This window comes from Manis javanica, chromosome 5 (genome assembly GCF_040802235.1).
Source record: "Manis javanica isolate MJ-LG chromosome 5, MJ_LKY, whole genome shotgun sequence".
NCBI classification, from domain to species: domain Eukaryota; kingdom Metazoa; phylum Chordata; class Mammalia; order Pholidota; family Manidae; genus Manis; species Manis javanica.
Window position 1 is genome coordinate 168,954,334 of NC_133160.1, and position 19,315 is coordinate 168,973,648.

A 19,315-nucleotide genomic window follows, 5' to 3' on the forward strand; every position below is an offset into this window, starting at 1 on the left:
TCTAACTCCCAGGCCATGCCCACCCTTCCAGGTCCACTGCCCAAATTCAGATGCCGTATTTGAGGTTAAGCCTGCCATCAACCAAACAACATGTCCAACTACCAAAGAACCTATTAGACCCTGTGAGCTAGTAATGCCAGTTTCCAGGAATTTGTCCTAAAGGGATGTCTAGATATATGGGAAAAACTTCCCTAATAAAACACCTGCATCATGGTGTTTATATACAATAAGTGGGATGAGGATGGACAGACAGACAGCAAGGGTGGCAGCTTGGTGAACTGCAATGTCTCATGCTTTACACGCCAGGATGGACAGCAGCTTCAGAGGGTGGGAGAAACAGGACAGCCCCTCTAGGTTGCAGTATCGTGTGGGAAAAGTAGGACAGACATGTAGGTATGGTGGAATCTCTAACACATGTAAAATACGTGGAAGAAAATATACAGAAATGCTAGGTCCAGATGGGGATTTAGGGTAATAAATATCTTTCATCTTCTTTCCAGTATTTTTATACCACAGACATGGACTACTTCTACAAAGGGGAAAATACGAAGCCTCTTTTTCTTGAAAGAGGCATTTCATACTGATTTCACACATCACCTTCAAAGGAGACACGGCCAAATTCGCTCCATGCTGCTCCTTCTGAAGTTCACTGAGCTGAAAGGGAACCAGTGTTTTGGGTAACACTGAGCCCTCTTTTACAAGGCTCGTGCCTCCCCAGGTCAGCCGGGCTCAGGGCGGTTGGCTCCTGTCTCCCCTATCCCACAGGGGTTCTCAGTGGGGAGCAGGGACCTTTCCCCTCAACCTGCTCGGCAGGATCAGGGGCATGGATGCTCCGAGCTCTGGAAGTGAGCTCTGCCAGGCTGGAGAGCAGGGCCAGCTAGGTGGCCTCTTCCTGCAGTAAGGAAGCCTTCCCGGAGGGCAGAGTCCCCACGCAGAGGCACCAGGGACTCCTGCTGTAGTGTCAAACCTCTGGGCTCCCGAGCCAGCACCCTGGGTTCTGATCCCAGCCCGACCACTCACTACAACTGTGACCTTGTACAAGTCACATCTCTCTCTCAGTTTTCTCTCCATAAACAGGACTAATACTAGTGCCCACTCAAAGGTGAGGGCTGTGTCAAGGACTCGGGGATCTGATTACTGTAAAGGGCTCAGAAAAAGGTCTGGCATCCAGTCAACACTCAATGAATGTGAGCCATTGTTATTATTTGGGGCAGAGGTGCCAGGCATGTGAGCGAAGCCACATAGGGCCTTCCAGCCTAGCCCAGGGCCCAGCTAAGACTACCGAGTGATCGCCGTGGATGCTCTGTGGAACAGAATTGCCTGGTGAGTCCTGCTGAATAGCTGACCCACAAAATCCTAAGAGATACTAAGATAGGACTTGACTTAGTCTCACTCTAGCTCCCTCTGCAGGCAGCACAAGAAAGCTCTAGGAATAAAATTCCTTCCTCTCCCCCAGCCGCTTCTGAACCCCAACTCTACTTCCAGCCCTGTGTGTCCACGACCGGAATGCCTATGTGTGCATCTACACAGAGGAAACTCTTACTATATGAAACGTTTTACATTCTGGGTCACTTAATTTAAAATAGTGGTGTTATTTCTACATTAACACATATAAACTGCATTCTTCTAAAATCTTGCATACTGTTTTATCATGAGGCAGAAACATAACTTATTTAATCAATTCTTTGTTTATGAAAAAGTTTATTGTTTCTGTTTCTTTGCTTTATAAACAAGGCTTCAGTGAACATTTATATATGTCTATTTTGGCATACCTTTCTGTGAATACTCAAAGAGTAAAATGCCAGCTCCAGGCAAGCTGTCTTATATTTGAAAGGCACTCGGGAATATTTGCAGGATTAGGTTAAATCTCACTGCTTTAGTTTAGGAAGTAGCACGAATAGATTGCTATGAATTTTGTACCTGGGAATTGGCAGCTAAAAACTGAATGAAAAGAAAGTGAAAAGACAACAGAATGGGAGAAACTATTTGCAAATCATGTATCTAATAAGGGACCTATATCTAGAATGGACAAAGGATCTGAAGAGACATTTCTCCAAAGAAGATACACAAATTAACAATAAGCACATGAAAAGATGCTCAACATTAGCCACTGAGAAATGCACATCAAAACCAAAAAGAGGTATCACTTCATCCCCACTAGGATGGTTACAATAAAAAAGACAGATAGGCACAAATGTTGGCAAGGTGTGGAAAAGGTGGGCCTTCAGACCCTGCTGGGGGAACATTACACGGAGCTGTCAGAGACAAACCTTAAAGCGTGATTACAAGGCTCGAAAATTGTATTATACGGATTTCATCAGAAAACTACTGGAAACTATAAAAAAAGAACCAGATGGAAATTTGAGGACTGAAAAATACCTAACTGAAATTAAGAACTAAAATAATGACTTCAAGAGCAAATTTGAGTCCCCTAAGGGGAACTATTTAACTGGAGATAGATCAAAAGGAAATGTCCAAATTGCAGCGCATAAAGAAAAAAAAAAGAACAAGAATAGTGGAAAAACAGACCTGAAGATATATCGGATGCCATAAAGAGGCCTACCGTGTGTAACTGCAGTCACATTTTTCACATGTCAATGTGAAACAGGAGATAAAAGGCATAATTCCTCCCACGTTGGTTGAGGGCACAGTGAAAAATACACTCTCATATATTGTTGGCTTCTTTGGAAATGGGTGCCAACACTTTGGAAAGCAAATTTGCAAAATATATTGAGAATCAACAATATCCCCACCCTTTGAATCAATAATCCTAGTTCTCTATTAAATATGAACAGTGATATATAAATTAACAGGAATAACTATAGACCCTATAATAGGGGAATGGAAATCACATTCACTCAAAAGATTACTGCACAGGCAAGTAATGAAAAGACATGCACAGGGTATAGTGTATTCGATTATACAAAAACTGTGTGTGAAAGAGTCAGAAACACATCAAAATGTTGGTGGTATATTTTTCATCCATCAGCTTGTCAAAAAAATGTGAAGTGTGCTATCATTCAGGGTAACAAGTTGTGAGTCAATACATGTACTCATTTATTCCTGGTAGAAGTATAAACGATGCAACCATTCTGAAGGGTTATTTGTCATTATCTAAGTTAATTACCTACATATCCTTGACCCATGAATTCTTCTGCTAGGAGACTATCCTTTGAAATGCTACAGGAACATATCCCAAGATCGCTGTATAGAAATGTTCACTGAAGCCTTATTTGTAAAACAAAGTAACAGAAACAATTCAGATCTCCATAAACAAAGAATTGGTTAAGTAGGTTATGGTTTGGCTTCGTGAAGAAATAATACACGACATTTTTAAAGAGTGAGGTCAGTTTGTATGTGTTGGAAATATCACCCAGATTTGTTATTAAATAATAAAATTAAGATACAGAATATTTTTGTATGGTGGGATTTTATACACACACACACACACACACAAATACTGAATGTGGGTAGATAGGGTTGAAAAAATACTGGGGAACAGAAGGGGCTGGGGTTGAGGGGAGGAAGGACTATTTTCTTTTAATTGAGATAATTATAGATTTATAGGCAGTTGGAAGAAAGAGATCCCTTGTACACTTGCCCAGTTTTTATCAATGGGAACATTGTGCAAAACTATAGTATGTTACAACAGTATAATGTCAATTATATTGACATTGATACAATCCACCAATCTTAGATGTCTCCAGTTTTACTTGTGAATGTGTTCATGCATGTGCACATATGTGTCTTAAATGTCAAGTTCTGTGCATTTTATCACCAGATACTGAACAGTTTTAACTCTACAAGGATGTCACTAGTACCCTTTTATAATCACACCCACTTCACTTCTACAGAAGGAAAGACCTTTATTTACATAACATTTGAAAAACTGACTTTTTGAAAAACCATGTACATGTAATCATTTCTTGATTTAGCAGAGCTTGGCTGAAGGGAGGGAGTAAAGTCTTTCTTTTCCTTCCCTATACTGTTCTAATCAATACTAACAAACTGCTGGTCGTGGTCAGTAAGATCTTACCTGACTCTTTTTCCTATTCTCAAAACTTCCTGGAGGGTGGGAACAGCAGTTTAAAGGTGGGGAAGGAAGTGTGGGCTCAGCCTACCTGGGCCTTGAGCTTTTCCTGCAGGTGGGCATCCTCACCCCGAGCCACCTGTAGCTGCCAGTGTAGGGAGCCCTGGTCTCTGAGCTGGCACTGCAGGGTGAGCATCTGGTGACAGAGCTGCCGGATGCACAGCCTGAGGTCTTCCTCGAGGGTCCCGGCCTCCGGGTCCTGCAGCTGTGGACATCAGAGATGTGAATGCAGTTCTTATGTTATCTTCCAAGTTATTTGCCTTAGCAAACAAAGAGTACCTGTTCTACTTTTTGATTTATTTTCTCTGCTTACATTTTCCTTGCAGTAAAACCAAAAAAAATTTTTTTGAAAATAAAGGAAAAGAAATCAGTCTAAATCCTATGACCCAACACAATTGTCATTGTTATCCACACATTTTCTTCTGGTCTTTCTGCCCTGCCCTTGTGCAAGAGCACATATGAGGGTGCGCGGCCTGTGCTGCGTTTCTTGAGGTGAGATGTTGGGGAGGGTCTAGGGAATCTCAGATTAACATTCTAGAATATTATTTTCAAAGACATATATATTTTTCACATATATTTTCAAAAATATGCTAAATGGTATGGCATTTCAGTCTGTGTTCATAGATGTCCGTCACCGTTATGCTGAAACACTGTCTGATGAATGAAATTTAATGTTCAAATCCAGTTATGAGATCCTTATTACATTAAGGCTTTATACATTTATATAAAAAAGAGAAGATAGTGCATTTTCCCCAAAGAATCCTCTTAAGTCAGTACAAAATAGCCTCTCACTCTTCTTGGGTCAAGCATGAGGTTTCAAATGGCCATCAACAGAGGATTTCTGGGAGGGAGCAGGTGAGACAGAAGAGGCTGATATAACAGTGTGGGAGTGTGGTTAAGCGGTAGTGATGCTATTGTCCCCAATTTTTCTGGATTCTAACTTTTTGTAGTAACTTATATACATACTACATGCAAGCAGGCATATATACAAATCACATTATATATATTTTTCTGCATAGTGTTTAATATACCACATATATCTTTTCTATCTCACCTTTCTCCCTGAATACCACATTGTGAACATTTTTCCACATCATTAAATAATGTTGGAAACACGGCTGTTAGTATATCCGTAGCATTCTGAGTATATCCGACCTGATGATGGTTCTGACATTTTGCTGCCGTCATGAGGGCTGCGACAAAGACCCGGACACATGACCACTCAACATGCCTCTGATCCCTTCCCTGAGATCGTCAGAGGGGGGGTTCTGGGTCAGGGGCCCAGGCATCGTTAGGCTCTTGGCTCACACTGCTGAGGGGGCCTCTTGACAGAAACAGCATTGCTAAAACTAATGAAATTCCATCTGTGGGAGGCCAGAAACTCAGAGACTTCTCAAGCGCCCTCCCTCCGTGGTGGGGCGGCCTGTTATTCCTTTAAAGCGCCACCCTGGGAATTTAAGGCCCATAAAGATCATCTCTTCCACGTGCTCCTGACCTGGGCGTGAGAAGGTAGGAGGAGGGGCCCTAGATTTTCTGTTGGGAGAGGGAAGAGGAGACGCAGCAACAGAGGAGGGGTGAGTGGGCGGCATCAGTGTGGCTCGGTATCCCCCTTAGTAGCAAGGAATATGATAGCAGAATGTGACTTTTTTAATTAATAGAAATTCACAGAGCGTGGGCCTGAGAACCGCCGGCTGTGCCCCGTTGAGAACAGATGGGTGCTCCGAATGGCTCCGCAAAATCCAGCTCCAAGCCATGCAAAACAACATGGCCTTTCTGGGGAGTCTGGTGGCTCTGCCATGACTCGGACAAGGGCTTCGTCCCGAGGCTCCTAAGAGAGCATCTAGTGTGCTCTCAAGAGAATGGAAGTGTGGGTGGGGGCTGGCCCTGCTCATCACAGGCCCGCACCACACAGAGGCCCTTGAAGAGGGACACACGAATTTGTAGCCATGGCTGATTTCCACCATGTAAATCACCAACTACAAGCTACCAAATGACATCGCTGGACGCGGCTTTAGCACAGCTTTGCACTGAATGGATCCTGGGGCACTGAGAGGAGATGACCCCAAAATGAGCCGCCTTTCCGGCAGAAAGCTGGGGTGGAGGGACAGATCAAGGATGTAGGGGTGCAGAAGGGTGGAGACCTACACAGCAAGAGCTGAAGGTCCCCGGGGGGCTGGATTATGACTCAACAAAAGGAATGCGCATTTCATACCAAGTGTGGTCAACAAGACACAGAGGGTTTTAAGCCAAATAGGAACATAATCAGCTTTATGATTTAGGATGATGGAAAGGAAAAGTTTTCTTCACTCTCTGCCTCCTATCCATGAACACCTCTCATTGATGCCAACTCTAGATTTGTCTGGAATCCTCTCCTTTGGTGATACAACTGCAATATCATCTTGACTGTTCCCTTGTGCCCACCTGCACCCTCCCCCCACAGCAGACAATGATCTTTTTACAGCAGAAACTGAATCATGTTTTTCCCCTGCTTAAAACCCTCCAATGGCTGCCCCCCACAGCCACGTTTAGAAATGGTCATAACCAGGCCTGCAAGTCCTTCTGAGATCCGTCCCATGACAACTTCTCCAAGCTCATCTCATGCCATGCTCCACCCTTGTCCAATGGGATCCGAAAATTCTTTCTGATTTTTCAACAAGCCAGACTCATTCCTGCCTCAGAGCCCAGTCGTTTGCTTCTCCGTCTGTTGGAATGTTCTTCATCCACTGATCTTTTCAGACCTTGAAACTCTTAGCCTCAATATTCACCATCTCCTGACTAGCTGGGATCGGACAACTATAAAATCTGGGGGAAATACATAAAAGCATTTCTTTGAAGGCATGGAATGGCAGCCGATGCAGAACTACAACCCTTGAGAAAAAAGGTACCCACTAAGGTGAGCTCTGCATTCTCCCTGGATTTCTCTCTGGAACATTTTCCAAACCATAATTTAGGAGTAGTGCCTAAGCTGAAGACAGTGGTCCTACTAGGTGGAGGAATTAAAGACAAGTTCAGAGATGTTAGGATAGCTGTGGTGTTTGGGACAAGTAACAGGTCAATCCTAGGAACAGCCCATGGGGCCTTGGCTGAATTGCAAGCTGGGTAGCATGATGCATGACTCTGAGGCCTAGCAGACGAGAGCACCTAGGAGGCTGTTGCTGAAGATTTCAGAGGTCATACGCTGCTGCAAAGATGGCGGAGTTGTGGCTAAGCCAAAATGGAGCATCTTTGCTGAATGCCCTGGGAACCCTGCTGATGCCCACTGAAGGCCGGGCCGGGAAGCAAGCACCACACTGCGGGAGTAAAACCAAGCCCCAGGAATAAAGACAATACTGAAGTACACTTGCACATAGGTGCACCTAGGCGGGCCTGCGCAGTTCAAACCCTTGTTGCTCGAGGGTCACCTGTATATACCGTTTCTAAGACCCTCTTTAAACATAAAGATACAGGCTAACAGCAAAAAGATGGATGGTATAAAATATGTTGTATACCATGAAAATACTAATGAAAAAAATGGATGTGGCCACATCAGTGACAAATAAACTTAACTTTAGGGCAAGAAACATGACACATAATGAGAGACATTTTGTCATGATACAAGAGTCACTTCAGCAGGAATACATAATCTTAAATCTGCATGTATCATAAATAATTTCAACATATATGAATAAAACCAATGTAACTAAAAGAAGAAATACACAGAGTGCACCCAAAGTTGGAGATTTCAAAGGCCATCAGAGTGAATGACAAAATAGACAACGCATCAATAAGGATACAGTTTATGAGAACAGCACATAAACTTGGTCTAATTAATACTCAACAACTGTAGAATATTCATTCTTTACAAGGGCACATAGGATATTTACCAAAATAGACCATAAAACACGGCCCATAAAACATCTTAAATTTTAAAAGATTAAAATAATATAGTGTATGTTTTCTAACAACAGTGAAATAAAACTAGAAATCAATTAACAAAAATATAACCAAAAAAATTCTGCAGATGCTTGGAAATTCAGCAACATACTTCTAAATAACTCTTCAGAAGTCATAGTAGAAATCAGAAACTACTTTGAACTAAACAGACATAAAAAGTACAGCATATGAAAATGTGTGGGATGTAGCTAAAATAGTGCTTGCAGAGAAAGGCATAGATTTAAATGCATAGCTCACAAAAGAACAGTTGAAAAATCAATGATGCAGGCTCTTTAACAGAAGAAGCAGGAAAAAGAGCGGCTAATTAAACCAAAAGTGGAAGAAAGGAAATAATGTAGATATAAGCAGAATCCTGTGAAATGAAGTACACACATACAATAAAGAAATCCACGAATCCCCAAGATGATCCTTTAAATGACTGATAAAATTGTTGAGAAAGGGAATGAGTGCGTACAAAGGGCTCAACACTAACCCTAAGACAGTCAAGACCATCGTGGTGTAAGAAGATCATGACCACTTCAGCCCAGGAGTCCAGGAAGTCAGGTATTGTCCACAGAGGAGGACCGTGACTCAGGGAAGTCTGCATCTTGGCTCGGAGTCGCAGACGGAGCAGGCACAGAGCTGGTTTGAGCTCTGATGGAGTCCTGAAGCCCACGACTCTTCCCCACGATGTAAGACCCAAAGCGCGGAGTGATAGAGGGGTTAGCTAAAGCTGTGGTGGTGATCATATTGTAAGACATGATGTATCAAATCAGCACACTTTACACCTTGCAAATGTTACATGTCAATTATACTTTATAATAAAAAAAAATTAAAGACCCAATGTGCAGAATTAGGACTTGGGCTACTTGAAAAACTCCTCTATCTGAAAATAGAAGCTCTTTTCTTAAAGTGTACACACCCCCTCCAAGTTCCACTGGACACCAGTTGAATAGCATAAATACAGGGGTGGGCTTATGCCTTATGTCCCAGGTAAGCACAGAGACTCTTGGAGCCAGACCGCCCCGGTGAGAGTCCCAGCTCCACTCCTCCCTGCTGTGTGACTTTGGGCAAGTCACTTAATCTCTCTGAGCTTGCAGTTTCCCATCTGGTAAAGGATGGGGATGATGACGGCACCTCCCTCCCAGAGCTGCTGGAGATTCCCCAGGTGGCCAGCACTCTAGAAGTGAGCAGTGTGATGACTAAGCAGCATGAAGAGAACCTACCTGGGGGCCACTGCTCGGGGACCTCAGAGCTCGCCTGCAGTCTGCAGAACACCATGGGCTTTTCTCTGCTTTTTCCAAACGTGCTTCTTTTACTCCCATTTCACTGATGTTTCCTTTCAGGGTGCCTGGTGCATCAGCATTTCCCCAGACCACTGATGGACAAGTAGGAGGGCCATGGCACCTGGAATTCTCTGTGCCCAAGGAAGATCCCCCCGACCCTCCAGCCAGCCCAGATGTGTCCTCCAAGGGCGGCCCGTGGTCTCTTGCAGTCAGTTGCCCTGAAAGCTGAGTCACCTGCACCCCCCTTTCGACAGAGTTCACCCTGCCCCCCTCCACCTTGCTCTCTCCCTGGAGGACCTCCTTTGCTCTCACCAGAAGTCCCTTGTCCCCACTCATCCCCAATGCCACTGTCTCCTCCAGGACCCGGATTCTGTGGAGAAGGTGTTCATTCTCCCCACTTAAGGCCTGGGTCATGTCTTCTATGCCCAGCACTACATCCTTTATCAGCTCTTTGTAACTGACCCCAAGCTCTGAAATCAGCCCCTGGAGCTCCCAGTCCTCCAGCGTGACACGCTTCACCATGCCTCTGGACTGCCTGACGCTCTCAGACATGGCTTTCTGGACCTGGCCTAGACGCCCCTTCAGTTTTTCATTTTCCTCTTCGAGCTCAGAAATTTTGCTGTAACTTTTCCTATTGCAGTCTTCAAGGTCAGAAATGACCTGCAAATATCGGTCCAGCTCCCCCTTTAAGTGAGCCATGTTTCCCACCAGGACACAGTTATCGTGTTCAAGCACAGATATTTTTTTCACATTTCTCTCCCTCTCTTTTTCAAGGCCACACAGCTTTTTATGGCACCTCTCTCGGTCTCCCTGAAGTTCAGCATTGTCGTGTAAGACTTCGCTTCTCTCTTTCTTCAGTTCAGAAACGAGCTGATGAAACTCTCTCCTCAGTCTCTCAAGGGCTCTCAGCTGCTGGGAGAGCCAGTCCTGACCCAGCTCAGAGGGCTGCTCTGGGCCCGGACTCTCATTGTCCAAACCAGGCGCCATCCCAGGAAGAACATCCCGGGTCCCCAGGGCCTCAGTCTCTCGTGGCCTGACATCTTCGCCGCTCTCCTTGGCTTTTCCTTCCATAGCAAAACAAATATTCAAACCCAGATTTGCCAAGGCCTGTGGAGAATAAGCATTCTCTTGGCAGCTGTGCCACTTCCAAGCAAAGCTCCCGTCCTCTCCTGCCAGCGTGGAAGCCTTCAGTTGATGACTGCCACTCCCAGGCTTCAGGACAGACAGTTGCTGGAAACAGGCCTCCACCTTCTTTGCAAATTTGTCTATTTTGAGCTCAGACCTGTCAGGTCGTCTGCTCAGAGCCCATGGGCTGCTGGTGGGGCTGGCCCCCTGGGGTGACAAGGAGAGTCTGGGAGACAGGGGCAAATCTTTGTCTTCCGCTAAGGGCCAAGGGCAGCAGGCAGGGCTCTCTGGAGCCCCAGCACCGCCCTCCCAGCCCAGGTTCTCTCGGCCGTCCTCACTTGGTGGGCACTGGCCACCGCGCGCTTCCCCCTCACTGCCCCAAGTCCTCCTCAGCCTCCTCTCCCCAGTTCTCTGCCCTGGGGCCCCTCTGCCCTCCCTCCGTGGGTCTTTAGGATCCTCAGGCCACCTCCTGGGAAATGGGTGACTTGGAATCTGTGGGGACTCCTGGCAGAGGGAGGCCTCATGGCACCTTGCATGGCAATGGTGCTGGCAGAGCTGCCCTGCGGCTTCGCAAGCAGGCAGGGGCTGGGCACCCAGGACCTGCTGGGTCTGGAGGTCTGCTGGGAAAGCCTCCCAGAGCTGCAGCACTGGCCGCTGGGGAACCAGGTCCCCGGCCTGCCCCCAGGGAGGGAGTGCGGATGTCTGAACCAGGAGAAAGGACTCTGGGGCCGGGGTGGCTGCGGGCCTCTGCTCCGAAATCCAGGCCAGGTCCGTGGGGAGGAGGGGGCTGCCCACGTGCTGCCCTGGGGGGCAGTGGCAGGTGAGGAGAAGGGTCTGCTCATTCGCGCTGGGTACAGCCGTTGTAAGCTGGGGATGGGAAAGGAGAGTGACGTGTGAGGCAACCCCAACCTCCATCCTCCCCTCCCCACCTCTCTGACCTCGGGTCCTGACATGCTCGGCACATCCTTGCCCAGCCACATAGGCATCCTAACAGCCGGGCCTGTTACCACCCAGGGCCCTGCACCTGCTCTGCCCGCAGCCCAGAACTCCCTCCCCTGGGCCCCCTCTCCTGCTTCATTCACATCTCAGCGCAGACATGCCTTCCCCAAACGGACTACTGAGCCTGGCCACCACTCTGTCCATTTACCACCTTTCCCTCCCGTTTTCCTGTGTAGCTACGTGTGTTGTCTAACACCCCCGGGAAGAGCCTGCACTGTCAATTCAGTGACCACAGGCCACAAGGGGGCTTTTCAAATGTAAAACAATTAAATAAAAGTGAACGTTCAGCTCTGCAGCCTCAGCAGCCACATTTTGAGAGCTCCGAAGCCATGTGTGGTCCATGGCCACTCTTTGGATGCACAGGGATAGAACATCTCCAGCCTCACAGAAGGCTCTAGTGGACAGCACTGCTCCCCCAGGGCAGGGACCCTGGGCCTAGAACAGTGCCTGGCACACAGGATGTGTTTCATAGATATTCTTGAATACATGTCTATATTCACTTGTTCAGTGCATTTATCCAGAGCCAGGGACTGGCCCAGCTCGCAGAATAGACCCAGGCTGGACTGGAGCCTGGCCCTTCTGGGAGGAAAGGAGGCCTGGGGGTGAGAGCGGGCTTCACCCAGGCCCACTGAGAGCCCTTGGGCTCCCACATGACCATGGCCCACCCCTGCCCCACTCCACCCCAGGCCCCACTGGCTGTTCTCCGCCAGGCAGGTCTCCCTGTCCAACTCAGCCACTCCGCGGGGGTCCGGCTGCCCACGGGCTCTCCCTGCCCCAGAGACAGCCCTCAGTTCTCTCCTTGCTCTGCAGGCGGCACGCATCCAACACAGGGCCTCAGAGCTGGGCATGAAGGAATGCAGGAGCCAGTCAAGTCCCGTTCTGTTTAGAGCCACATCAGGGCCAGCGGGCCTTAGCACTGGGCCACACACACGTTTGTTCTTTCATGACAGGGAGCAGAAGCTGAGCAAGCCACTGAGTGAGTTGGAACCAGGCTCCTGACCCCTAGGGGACACATGCTGCAGAGTGTGGGCTGCAGAGACAGCAGCTCCGGGTCTGTCTCCAGGGCTGTGTGGCCCTGGGAAAGCACAGCCTCCTCTCCAGAACAGGGGTCAGGCCGCTGTCACACAGGTGGTCAGAGGGGCCAAGGAGATTGAGTCTGCTGCATGGCAGCCGGGCCCGGGCCCACAGTTGGGTGCCCCTCCTGCCCGCTCCCCGCCAGGCCTCCGCATTCCAGCCCATCTCCTCACATCTTCCCTTGTTACTTCCATAATGGTCTTCTAAACCTAGAGCCTCTTTACCCTGCTCTCCTACCTCCCGTGTGGTGGCCACACTGCACGTGCACATAGTAGGGCTGATTGGACCCAGCTGGCGCCCTGGGCGTGCAGAAAGCATCTGGCCTCACCTGTCCACAGGCAGATCCTGTAAGGTCTTTCAGGAGCGCATCTGTGGCCTCCAGGCCTGGCGGCGAAACAGAGGGGGCCTGTCCAGCCCCAGCACAGCCTTGGGTGCCGGGCCCCTCGGAGGACTGGCCTGGGGATCAACAGGGCCCAGGGTTAGGAAGGCCTTCCCGGGAGTGGCCTCGGGACTGCCCCTTGCAGCTGAGCCACAGGACGAGCCGGCCCTTCTCTCCGACCCAGGGCCCTGGAGTCCTGCAGGCACCCGGAGATCACCATTGTCGCCAGGTGAGGGGGCTGAGGCTCAGAGGCAGGAAACGACCATTCACTGAGGAGCAGGAGAACTGGGCCCGGAAGCCGCCCCCACCAACCGCCGAGCCCACACAGGGGGCATTGCCCTCCACACCCCCTCAGCCTGGCACCTGGAGGGCTGCATGGAGTTGTGACTGCTGCCCCCAATCCCCACACAGTCAGCACTAGGATGAAGGGGCCTCCCCACCACCCAGGCCCCTCCTCCTTCTCCAGGACAGCTTTGACCTTGCTTGAACTGTCAGCTCTGCTCCTCAGAAATGGGACAGGGGATGTCAGCCTTGCCAGCCAGCAGCACCGTGGGCTCTCGATGGCCCCCTCACCCATGAACTGCTTTTGGCTTCAAAGGACTGTAAGTAAACCACAGACACCCAGGGGGATGCTGTGGCTTTGGGGGTCCCTGAGTGCAGTGGCTCTGGCAGCAGGGACACTCAAAGCCATTTCCAGCAGTGTGATAAGAGACATTGGTCCCCATTAGGGACAAGTTAGGACAAGGGGCTTCTAATCCCCAGTAGCTACCAGACCTCAAACCTGTCTATACCTGCGATGTCACTGGGATAGACTTGCTCCTGGTCATTATATGGTCTTCTGCAAAGGCAACTCCCCGAGAGACACCTGCTGCCCCATGCTGGCATGTGTCACCTTCTAAGGCTGCAGGAGTGAGCCTAAGTCAAGGACCTTCTCATGGGCTCACGGACTCTGATCTCACCTTTACCAGCTGTGTGGCACAAGCAAGCAACACTACCTCTCTGAGCCTCCCTTCCCACCTGTAGAGCAGAAGCAACCACACCCTGCATCATGAGGGTGTCGCAGGCATGCTAGCTCACTGGCGTGTGTCCATGCGGGCACCCATGCCCCACACACCTGCTGAGCCCCTCGGCCCAGGGCCACCATCGGAGAGGAGGCAGGTCCGCCAGCCTCGGCTTCTACAGGCAGTCAGTGCCTCGTCACTGGGTGGGGGCAGCGGTTCGTCCTGAACACGGCTCAGGGCATCCTTGAAGAAAATACAAGAAGTCAGGAGAGCTATGTGCGCCTGGCTGGGGTGCGCCCTCCAAGCTGGTCCTCCCAGGTCCCTCCCAGTGACCCCAGGAGGGAGTTGGGTCCCCTCCCTGGGTGAGGAGAGCAGATGACACATGGCTTGGCCTGGCCAAATGGCCCTCTGGGTCCTGCAGGTAAACTGTTCCCATGCACTAGACAATGAAGGGCAGCAGTCACTTCTCCAAGGAGGCTGTCTGTCCAGCCAGGGGGCCACTGAGCTTCCTACTCCCAGTAGGAAAGTGGCGTGAAGGCTCCCAGGCCCCTCTGCTTCCTGCACAGAAGTTCCCTCTGTGTCCCACCAGCGGAGGTGCGTGCCTGCCCAGGGGCTCCAGGTGGTCCTGTTCCTCAACTGTCAACAAGTCCCAAACAGCCAGATGTCTTTGGACAGTGCTCCTTCCCCTCAGCCGCACCCCAAAAGGCACGCCAGCTGTACTTGGAGGAGCACCCCCAAGTCGGTGCCTTCCCTCCCTGCCGAGCCCTATTGAAAGGCAGACCTTCATTGCTGCCACTGTGGTGGAGGCGGGGCTGGTGGCTAAGCCCAGCTCTAACCCACCCAGGTTCCCTCTGCCCCCTGGGCTACTTGTACCAGGCTCTAAAGGTTGCTGAGTGCATACCCACCCACCTCCCCCAGACCATGAGGTCCTTCAGGAAGGAAATTTGCCTTCACTCGGTCTGCACCCTCACCTTAGCCTGGCACACACTAGGTGCTTAATACGTGTTTGATGATTGGATGGACAGACAGACCTGCAGGAAGGCGGGCGTTTCAGATTTACTAGTGCATTTACTCAGCAAACACTTCCCAGGCTCCCACGGACAGACAGGTAAGGGGGGAATGACCAGGAAATGCCCGTACCCTCCTCACCTGTCCCCAGGTCCTCAGTTCTGCTCTCAGCTGACCCCTGCATCAGTGCTGGGCCTCCTGTCACCCCTCCCGCCCTGCTCCCCACAGGCTACAGGATCAGTTCAAATGCTGAAATAAGGCACCATGCGCTGCCCACGGGCTGTCAGGGTGCCGCCAACCCTCCTAACCCTGACTTCCACTCAGAGCGGCCTCTCTGCCCCCTCCCCACCCTGGTTCTCACCAGCCTCCGCACCTCCGCATGTGCTGTTCCTCCCGCCCGGCTGGCCCGTCCCCTGAGAAGACTCTGGGATGCCTGCTGCCCGCACATCTCTGCCTGCCAACCTGCTCCCCACTGGGCTGGGCTTAAAGGCCAGATCTTAAGGAGGCCTCGGCTGACCTCCCCCAGATTAAACCCATTCCCTCTTCAAGCACCAGCACCTCCCCTCCAAGTTTTGACCCTGCAGTTATCCGCGTGATGGTCTGTGTCACGTCCAGTTCTCCTTATAGACCAGGCATCTCAACCCTGGCCAACCTGCGAATCACCCAGAAGCTTTTAACAGGTCTGAGGCAGGGCCTCTGCCCGAACGAGTGAGCCAAGGGCCCCGGCACCCGCTCCGGCCTGGCCCGCGCCAGGCCTCCTGCTTGCCGCTCCTGGGCTCCCTCTTGTTTTTATTTGTTTGCCTCCCACTGGATCAGAACTAACATTTTTGTCAGCATTGTAAAATCACTGTTGGAACGAGGCAGAGAAGAGGGAATGAAGGAGAAAGAGAAAGCCAAAGAGAGAGAAAGTAAATGAGAAGGAAAAAGAAGGGATAGGATGGAGAAAGGAGGAGATAGAAATTCAATGAAGTGAGACAGGCAGGGGAGAGGGGTGAGGACGAGAAAGGGACAGAGAAAGGCGTGTCGAAGGGCACCATGGTTGCACTGTTATTTCTGTTTGGATTTTGCTCCAATACCCAAGTTGACTTCAGTTCAACAAATCCTTCTTGAGCACCTACTATGTGGCAGGCCCTGCTCTGGAGCTGGGGACACAGCCACAGATAAAACACACACAGACTGCTGCCTCGAGGATGTAAGATCCAGTGAGGGACATCTTAGGAGATGATGTGACACCCCCACCCCCGGCTTCTTTCGCAAATGATGAAATCAGTACTCAGAGAGGGAGAGTGACTTGTCTAAGATCACACAGCACACACAGTGGGAGAGCAGGACTACAGCCCAGAGCTACCAAGTTGACCCGAGCTTTCTCTCCCTTCCTGCACCTCTCTGCTCAGTTTTGCCAACCTTCATTCTTTTCAACACTCATGGGAGCATTTGCCTGTAACTTTATATGGCTTTAGCTTTAACATGTAATTTATTTTGAAAGACAGGCCAAAAGAAGAAAGTGAGGAATACAGTGATACCCAGGCACAAATGTGATGAATATGTTAGAATTTACCCTTCCAAGCTTTTTCTATACATAGACATTTAAATTCTTTCAAAAGTGTGTTTTTATAAAATGTCGATTTTTGCTTCATTCATTTTTATCCTTTGATATTATGAGAGGATTATTTCTCTCCAAGTTCTTCTGCACTTTGGTATTTAACGGTTGTCCAATTATCTCTAACATGAAGAATGCCTTCATTTACCAAATCAGTTCCTTTTTATTGGACATTTAGGCTGTTTCCAATTTTTACCAACTCTCAGCAGTGCCAAGGTACTTTTAATATTTGACAAATATTCAGAATAAAATTGAATATTGAGGTTTTGCACATTTGTATTTATCTTATAACTAGTAGGGCTGACCTTTCTGTGTAAGACCACTGGCTATTTGTATTCCTTTTATATTATTTGTGTATTCATGACTTTTGCCTATGTTTCATTTTTTGACATTATTGGCACTGTGTTCTAAAGCCCTTGTTTGCTGCTGGAGTGAGTAACAAACAAATGTGTCATGTATACTTCTGCATACATGCAAGCCGTGAGCTGCCTGGAACTCGCTGAACAAGAAGAGATTCTTGTAACTGCCACTGGGGGTCGCTCTACTCACACAGCAGAGCGGAGAGGCTGGCAGAGCGTCCAGTATTCCTGATACTGCTGTCAATGTGGAACATGATCTCAGCTCTGGGATGACAGCCTGACACTGATATTTTTACAAGTGTGACTTTCCATCTCCCTGCGTGAGCCCTAGGCTGTCCCCTGCCTTAGCAGTCTGCAGCCCGAATCACCACTGTCCACACCTGTGTCTGTCTCGCCTGTGAGCTTTCAAAGACCAGGGTCACCTGTCCAGCCCAGTGCCTGGCACAGGGCCTGGGCTGTGGCAGGTGCCCAGTGCCCACTTGCTAAAGAACATTCACATGCATCCGCCGGTATGCCTTGCTTATCTTACAAATCACAGTCCTTTCAGATTTCCTTTCACCCAGGACCCTGAGCAGAACCCCCTCCCCAAACGCCTTCCCAGTTGGGGTTTGTCCTTGGAATGGTCCGTGTCTTCAGGGACCTGGACTCCAATGACTTGCTCTAGAAACTATAAAAGTTGAGATCCCAGGCAAGGCCTGTCTTCTGGGCTGTGGGACTGGGAACAAGGACACTGATCCCTGCCCGACTACCGCCCAGCATTGATGAGATCCTGTCTGGGAAAGCACTTTGTAAATATGATGTAAATAAAATATCTTCTCACAGTGATTACTCTCACCATAATTCACACCATGACGCCCAGAGCCCATCAGATAAAACCAACAGGCCCGTCTGGGTGGGGGCGCCCTAACAGTCGCTCATGACTTTCTATCTGATGCACACTTCCCCAGGGCTCAGCCTTTGCTAGGTTTTCAATTTCACAGCCCATGGCCAGGGGCTGGTATGTGGGGCGGAATCAGTGCCAGCTGGTAGTGATGAGGAACACACAGCTGTGGGGATGGGCTTCAGGCCCAGCCCAGCAGGAGTCAGAGCTTCCAGGTATGGGTCATGTCGCTAAGGGAGAAGGTCAGGGAAGCCTTGAGGGCAGTACTGAACTGAGAGAAAGTAGCAGAGGTTTACCCCGCCATTGAGGGGAAAGGGCGCTAGAAGTTTCTAGATGCGTGGAAGGCAGGCAGGGAGGAAGAGCCCGGCACATTCATGAGGAGCCTGCAGAAGCTCAGTGAAGCTGGGACAGGGTCAGGGGAAGGAGTGGGCAGTGGGGCTGGAGAAGGATCCCAGCCCAGAGCAGCGGGGGCCTCCAAAACTGTGGGCAGGAATTTGAACTTGCTCACAGGTGATGAGAGTCAGGGAATTTGTAAAGGGAGATGATCTGGGGTTGCCTCAGTTCCCTGGCTCCTACCTCCCTGGGTCCCGGCCCCTTCCAAAATGCACTGTCACTTTGGGAAGTCGCACACGTGTGCGATGCTCTCAAAACCCTGCCTATGACTTCCTAGGTACACAGCCATGGCCATGGGCCACTGAGGTTGACACAACTCCAGACCAAGACACTGAGGAGCAATGTCTGGCTTTGCAGTTTGCTTATCAATAGGTTCTAGTATTTACATTCTAAAATCTCGGGCTACACTGTCTGAGAGCTGGTGACTGGCTGGCATGTCACATCTTCCCAGGGGCCTTCTCAGGAGGATGTCCTCCTCTCAAGGTGGCCCAAGACAGGGCTGTCAGGTGCTCTGAGAGTAGCACAGAGCCTGGCAGCCCCTGCCACACCCCACGGCCCTGGGTCCAGGCCCATTCCTAGCACCAGGGCCCCAGCAGTGACCCACAGGCTATTGGACCCCTCCTCTCACCATCCTCTGTCCCCACCCCTCTATGCAGGTGCTTGTCACCACATGAGGCAGGGGTTTCTCATGCACTTCCCTGCCCCTGGATGCAACTCAGGTTCATGGAGTTAGGCACCAAGTGGGCACCCACAGAATACTGATCACTGACCCACTGACCAGCATTTATAGGAGAAGCAAAGCATGGTGCTTGCAGCACACTTATGGGATCAGCCCATGGGGCACAGATCCTGGCCCAACACTGAATACCCATGTGACCCTGGGCAGGTTATGAACCTCTCGGAATCTCCACTTCCTCATCTGTAAAATGGGGACAAAAGAGTGCCTCCCTCTGAAGGTCACTAAGGGACTAAACATGTCAACAACAGATAGAGGGCGGGGGAAGTGCACAAAGATGCCCCCATACACCTAGGGGATGGTCCACATCCACACAAGAAGCTGAAGTAGCCCGTGTCGCCCACCGTCAGGGAACTGGACCTGACGTTTTACCCTCTCGTGGGGCCTCAGAACAGCTGATCCAGAGGGGGTCTTGTTATGGGCTGAATTGTGTTCCCCCAAACTTCAGGAGCTGAGCTTCTGGATTCCAGGAC

At 49.8% G+C, this 19,315-nt stretch overlaps 1 protein-coding gene across 1 annotated transcript in view; it reads right to left on the reverse strand.

Annotated features, from left to right (window-relative positions):
* Window positions 1-19,315, reverse strand: part of C5H4orf50 (chromosome 5 C4orf50 homolog) — a 125,010-nt gene that overhangs the window by 86,964 nt on the left and 18,731 nt on the right. Inside the window, exons 5-9 of the mRNA XM_037027249.2 lie at window positions 13,980-14,109; window positions 12,815-12,942; window positions 9,229-11,280; window positions 4,122-4,295; window positions 598-654 (exon numbers count right to left, since the gene is read on the reverse strand). Coding sequence (XP_036883144.2) covers window positions 598-654; window positions 4,122-4,295; window positions 9,229-11,280; window positions 12,815-12,942; window positions 13,980-14,109 — 2,541 coding nt within the window. The remainder of the gene's footprint in view (window positions 1-597; window positions 655-4,121; window positions 4,296-9,228; window positions 11,281-12,814; window positions 12,943-13,979; window positions 14,110-19,315) is intronic.